The 5,777-nt window shown below is 36.3% G+C and overlaps 1 protein-coding gene across 1 annotated transcript; it reads right to left on the bottom strand.

Moving 5' to 3' along the window:
• Positions 1-1,732: 1,732 nt before the first annotated feature.
• On the bottom strand, positions 1,733-5,377 carry f9a (coagulation factor IXa). Its single transcript, XM_056233672.1, has 8 exons — positions 5,251-5,377; positions 4,915-5,090; positions 4,823-4,847; positions 4,546-4,659; positions 4,332-4,466; positions 3,842-4,146; positions 3,549-3,675; positions 1,733-2,538 (listed from the first exon to the last, which is right to left on the bottom strand). The coding sequence occupies exons 1-8, from the start codon at positions 5,303-5,305 to the stop codon at positions 1,958-1,960; spliced, it is 1,518 nt and encodes a 505-aa protein (XP_056089647.1). The 5' UTR covers positions 5,306-5,377; the 3' UTR covers positions 1,733-1,957.
• Between the last annotated feature and the right edge of the window lie 400 nt (positions 5,378-5,777).

Genomic DNA, 5,777 nt, shown 5'->3' with positions numbered 1-5,777 from the left:
CATCAAGAACGATAACTATAGCGATAACTATAGTAGCGTACACACCTGCGGACGATGTCGCACTGTTTATTTCAAGCGTGCCCTGCAATCTTCTTGTCTGCAGCTTTAAATGCTCTTTAAAGCATGATGGATTCTGATTGGCTGTCATTGTTTCTAGTGTTAATCAGCTGTGAAAAAAAATTAATTCTGAAAGTGATTCCAACGATATCGTTCCTCTGTGTTGTAATCTTTATGGTGTGGACTGCTATTCTTTTTATATTTAGAACGGATTTTAGAACTATATCTTTATCGTTATCGTTATTGCTATCGTCCTTGCTGTGAACGGGCCTTTAGCCATATGTACTGTCAGTTTTGCATATTTACAGGCTTATTCATGTCCAAATGTCTGAGACCACATTGAAAATCTATGATTATTATTATTTTTTTAAACGTGATAATCAGGTTTTTCCTTTATATCCATGTAAAATTTTCTGTTCAACTTTTTATCCAAAATATCATTTATAATGAAAAATGTGTCTAAACGTAGAAATAATGCAAAACAGAAGCATTTTCACTAGTGGTCCCAGGCTTTTGGACCCTATGGTATATCTAATAGCACTTAATCCTGATTTTAGTTTTTTGGGACTGGCTTCTAAATTATTATTTTCAAAGGAATGTACCTGTATTGACTGTTGTATTGTATTTGTAACAATGATATATTTACTGTAAATTTGTACAGCCTATTGAAAATTAAGAAATACATTTTTTGATCAAATAATTTGGGTTCGGTTAGATTTTTAAAATATTTTTGAAAGTCTCTTATGCTCACCCAGGCAGCATTTAAAATAAAACTAAAGTAAAAAAATACTGTGAAATATTACAATTTAAAAGAACCGTTTTCCATTGTTTTCCACATCTTTAGTGTCACATGATCCTTCAGAAATCATCATAATGTGCTGATTTGGTGCTCAAGAAACATTTTCTTATTTTCAATGTCGAAAACAGTTGTGCTGCATATTTTTTTTTGTGGAAATCATGGTGGAAATCAAAAAAAAAAAATCCACGATTATTTGATGGATATGAAGTTGTTACCTGCATTAATTTAAAATAGATACCATTTATAACATCATAAATGTCTTTACTGTCACTTTTAATCAGTTTATTGTGTCCATGCTGAATAAAAGTGAAAAAATTCGAATAAAACAATATATATGAATTAAAAATCTTACTAACCCCAAACTTTAGAACGGTAGTGTATATAATAATAATAATAGTTTAATTTACAACTACTAGATTTTTAGACTTCTTAGGATTAGAGTCAAAGACACACATCATAAACACTAACTGTGTTGTTATCTCCCAGAGACTGGCCTCAAATGATGAAAGGCTCTTTCACAGGTGAGATGTGAGTGATCCGACGCCTCCAGTGTTTATGGGTAAGATCCAGTGATTTTCAGAACTAGGGCACGAGTCTTTTGAAAACGCTGTTGAAATCTTACATAGGTTTCTAGTGTCAGCCTTCCTCACCTTCCTCTAGTTTTCCCTCTTAATGCGGTGGCAGTTCAAAGCCTGATAGGCTACATTTTGTTTCCTTTGCTGTCTGAATGAGAGGTTCTAACCATGCAGCAAGACAGTACTTTCCTTAATAACATGCTTGCTTTCATTAGACCACATGAGAAAACTGTGCTACCGAGTATAATTATCGATTATTAAATGTCCTTATGGGACACTGAAGACACTAAGTCATGCATAATTGATGAAATGCTGCACAGGCTTTTATGATGGAATCTCTCATTGGCCAGCCAGGTCTTAAGGGGCGGGGCATGATTACAATCCATTACAATGGGATCAATGGATTAGGAACAATCAAAACATTTTATTTGACTTGATTAGGCAAACATCAACTTAATTATCAATCAAATCCTTTTCTCTCAAGGTTTGAATGTTGCTTTCTCTGAGACTTGAAGAGAACTCAAGATCATTGGTCCACATTTGTAGGCAGTACTCCCTTACTAACACCCATCACATGCTGTATCCAGCGATAATAGTTCCCAACCTGTGTGTACACACCATACTTCCCTTTCTTAGCACATTCTTCTCCCCAACTGACAATCCCTGTGAGGAACCAGGTGTTGTGGTAGCGCATGGCATGAGGTCCTCCGCTGTCCCCCTGACAGGCGTCTTTAGGAGAATCGGAGTATCCCGCACAGAACATGAAGTATGTGATTAGGTCACTGCTGCTTTCCTTACATGCTGTTCTGTCCACATAAGGCAATTCAACCTTCTGTAAAGTCCCTGCACTTCGTCCTTGGAAGCGCAGACGTCCCCAGCCGCTGACAGTGGCCAGAGATCCAGACTGCAGCAGTGAGTTGGAGAAGAGCATGGGTCCCAGGCAGATGGGACGTACCGTTGGAGTAAACCGGACGGGGGTGCGCAGCCGCAACAAGGCAATGTCGTGATTGTAGAGGCTTAACTTGGAGTTATAACTTGGATGAGAGATTAAACGGGTGACGTCCAGATTCTGTTCCGTGTCTTCAGTCTTGGAGATGTCATGCTCCCCTGTGAAACATGGTTGTTAATATTATTAATAACTGGTCTTTAATCAGTAAAATTTCAGTTAGAATATCTAAAGATTTGTAAAATATTAAATTTACCTGATAAGCAAAGCTGCATAAGATAATATTTTGGAATTAAGTCTCTTATTCTTACCAAGGATGCATTTATTTGATCAAAAATACAGTAAAAACAGTAATATTGTGGAATATTATTACAATTTCAAATAAGTGAATATAATTTTTGGTTACACTTTATTTTAATGTGTCCTTGTTACAGTGTAATTAAACATTTAAGTATCAAGTACTGATTTACTACTGTACATGTACTTACTATAGGGTTGGTTTAGGGTCAGTTGCACGTGTAATTATGCATAATTTATAGTTATTACTATAGTAACTACATAAAATAGTGTTACCAATTTTTTTCTATTTTAATATATTTTAAAATGTATGTTATTGTAGTGATGGAATTTTCAGCCCACTTTTAAGTGTGTCATGATTCTTCAGAAATCATTTTAATATGATGATACCTTTTTTCTTCACGATTCTTTGATGAATAGAAAGTTCAAATGAACAGAATTTATTTGGAATGGAAATCTTTTGTAACATTATAAACGACTACTGTCAATTTTTGCCTGTCACAAGTATTATTTCTTTTTTACTTTTGAAATCTTGTTTTACTTTTTTGAATGGTAGTGTATATTTGCAAATGTATTTTTGTATATTTCTATATCTTATTATTCTGCTTTTATTGCCCTAATGGCAAAATGACAAAAAAGTGAAAGAAACATAACTCAAGATATATTTTCTAAAGTCTTTATCATCTTCAAATGATTTTGTGTTTTAATGTAATTTTATTGTGTTGTAAGGATTTAGATAACTTTATTAAGAAAGTACTTTTGAAGTGTACAGCCAAACAATGAGTTTGTATTGTATTTTAATTATTTGTAGGTGTGTACTGTATACTTTTTACATATTTTATAATGTTGCTGTTGTTCTGTTGTCGGGTCTTACCGACTCTGATGAAGAAGGATCCATTCTGGCCCCCTAGCAGACAGTGTGCTGCAGTGATGACCCATAACGGGTTCAGAATGGAGCCTCCACAGAACACCTGCTGCGTTGAGCGCGACACCAGCGCCACCTACAGATCAGCAGTCAACTGGGATAAGTGACATCATTTTTGGTGCATAAACAGATTGGGTTGTAGTAGATACACAAGTAACTCCATAATTTACTCCTAGATTATTTTTCTTACTTCTAGATGACATTTTTTGACTGTTAAAACACCTAAACTTTACAGTCTTTACCTGCCAAGGGATTTCTCCAGGTAAGGCCGCATTGCCACCAACAATGCGGCTTTTTGGAGCACTTACTGTAGGCGACGTCAAAGAATCAGCAAAAATCCACTTAGGCAGTTTAACAAGAGATGGTAAGATTTCCCCTTCTTTCTGTTTAGAAACTGTAGGGATTGTCTGATTGTCCGGTTTCAGTATGTTGGATGTGGATTTGATTGTCCTATTGGAAGACTGTGCAGATGTGTTCGTAACAGAGGTGGGGCCACTTGCAAAAGTTTTCATAGCTGTTTTACTAGCTCTGCCACATGGGAACTTCACTGGTAACACATACAAAAACACAAACATGTTTTTTTCTGAAATGTTTTGGAAGCACTGAAATTGTGCTTGCAGTGTCTTTCTAAATGCCACTTGGTATTTCGTCATACAATACTGTATATGAGAAGTAGCTCTTTGAGATGTTTTTGGAGCAATCAGGACAAAAGATGTAGGCTGAATAAATCACCTATAGGCTCACACTTGAATCCGTCTTCTGTGAGTTTGTATCCGGATGCACACTGACACTCTGTCCCACGAGACTCCAGCTGAACACAGAAATGCTCACAGCCACCATTATCAACATCACACTTTTTGGCAGTCACTGAGAAACAGAACAAAACATCTTTTAACGTTGTGAACACGGTGCAATCAAACTTGAGGAAAGCGAGATCCTGTCTAACCTATTTCGCAGTTTTTTCCGACAAAGCCTGGCAGACAGTTACAGGTGTATGTGCCCATCTGGTCCTCACATGTGCCTCGGTTCTGACAGGGTGATGATTTACACTGGTCCCCATCTAACAAACAGGATCATTTGTCAACAACTGGTCTTTTTTCATACGGTAATATCCAGTTCAAATAATTTGTTTGTCTTTAGGTGCAGCAGAAATCAACACACATCTCCACTGCCTCACTGTTTAGTGTAAGTAAATATAAAAGTTAATGATTTAACAGACTTACCAACATAACTCGCCCAAAACTCCATCTGAAAAACACGTTTGCCGTGTTACACAATGCAATAACAAATGTCGAACCACAACTTGTCCACTCACTGTCTTTTCATCATTTTCAAAGGCTTCTCTGGCCTCCTCCAGGACACACTTCTCCTCCATGCACTCCCTCTCCACATTCCCGTTCAGAAACTCCTCAAACAGTCCCGTGTTTGCTCGTCTGCGTCTCCACAAAATGCTGTCAGCTTTCTCCCCATCTAGGAACACTAAACCTGGGGCTGTTACAGAGTTTGAAAGTCACTCATCTTTACTAGAGAAGAACTACGGAAAGCTTACGTGTGAATTTGATTATTAACCCTCAGAGAGTCAGAAGGCAAATGCGGCTGCCAAGTCTTTCAGAAGTCTGATTTATGAGGTAAATAGTTGTGTAGGTCTTACCTGCGAAGGCCTGCAGCAAAATATATGGGAAAAGAACAAGAATGAATGAAGCCATATGTCAAACCAAATTCAGACCCTTATTATTCCACAGTGAGCTGACAAATAACCTGATCCTACGCTCCAAAGTACACCTGTCAACCACAATGGCACATGACATGCTGTTTGAGTGACAGAAATAAAAGTAGAACAAAATAAAATTGATTTTACTGAACATTTCACAATCTCAATTAAAGTTAATAATACTTGAAAATCAAAATGAATAGGCTACCATTTTACTATCATTATGTTCTCTAATTCAGGCTACTGGACTTTTAAACTCACCATGCAGTCCAGTCAAAATTAATGTTAGATAATAATTTAATGTTTTAAATAACTATTATTTGTTTTTTACATTCACTACTATTTTCGTTAAGTGTTTACGTTTTTATTTTGCTTTATGAAGATTAGTGTAATACTTAAATCTCAGATATGCTGTTAGCATAATTTATGTTAGTATAATGCCAATGCAAGTATTTAAATTTACTAAC

Source organism: Rhinichthys klamathensis, unplaced genomic scaffold (genome assembly GCF_029890125.1).
Source record: "Rhinichthys klamathensis goyatoka isolate OS25496 unplaced genomic scaffold, OSU_Roscu_1.1 h1tg000375l_1, whole genome shotgun sequence".
NCBI lineage: Eukaryota > Metazoa > Chordata > Actinopteri > Cypriniformes > Leuciscidae > Rhinichthys > Rhinichthys klamathensis.
Note: the sequence above shows the minus strand (reverse complement) of the source record. Positions and strands in the feature narration are given on the sequence as shown.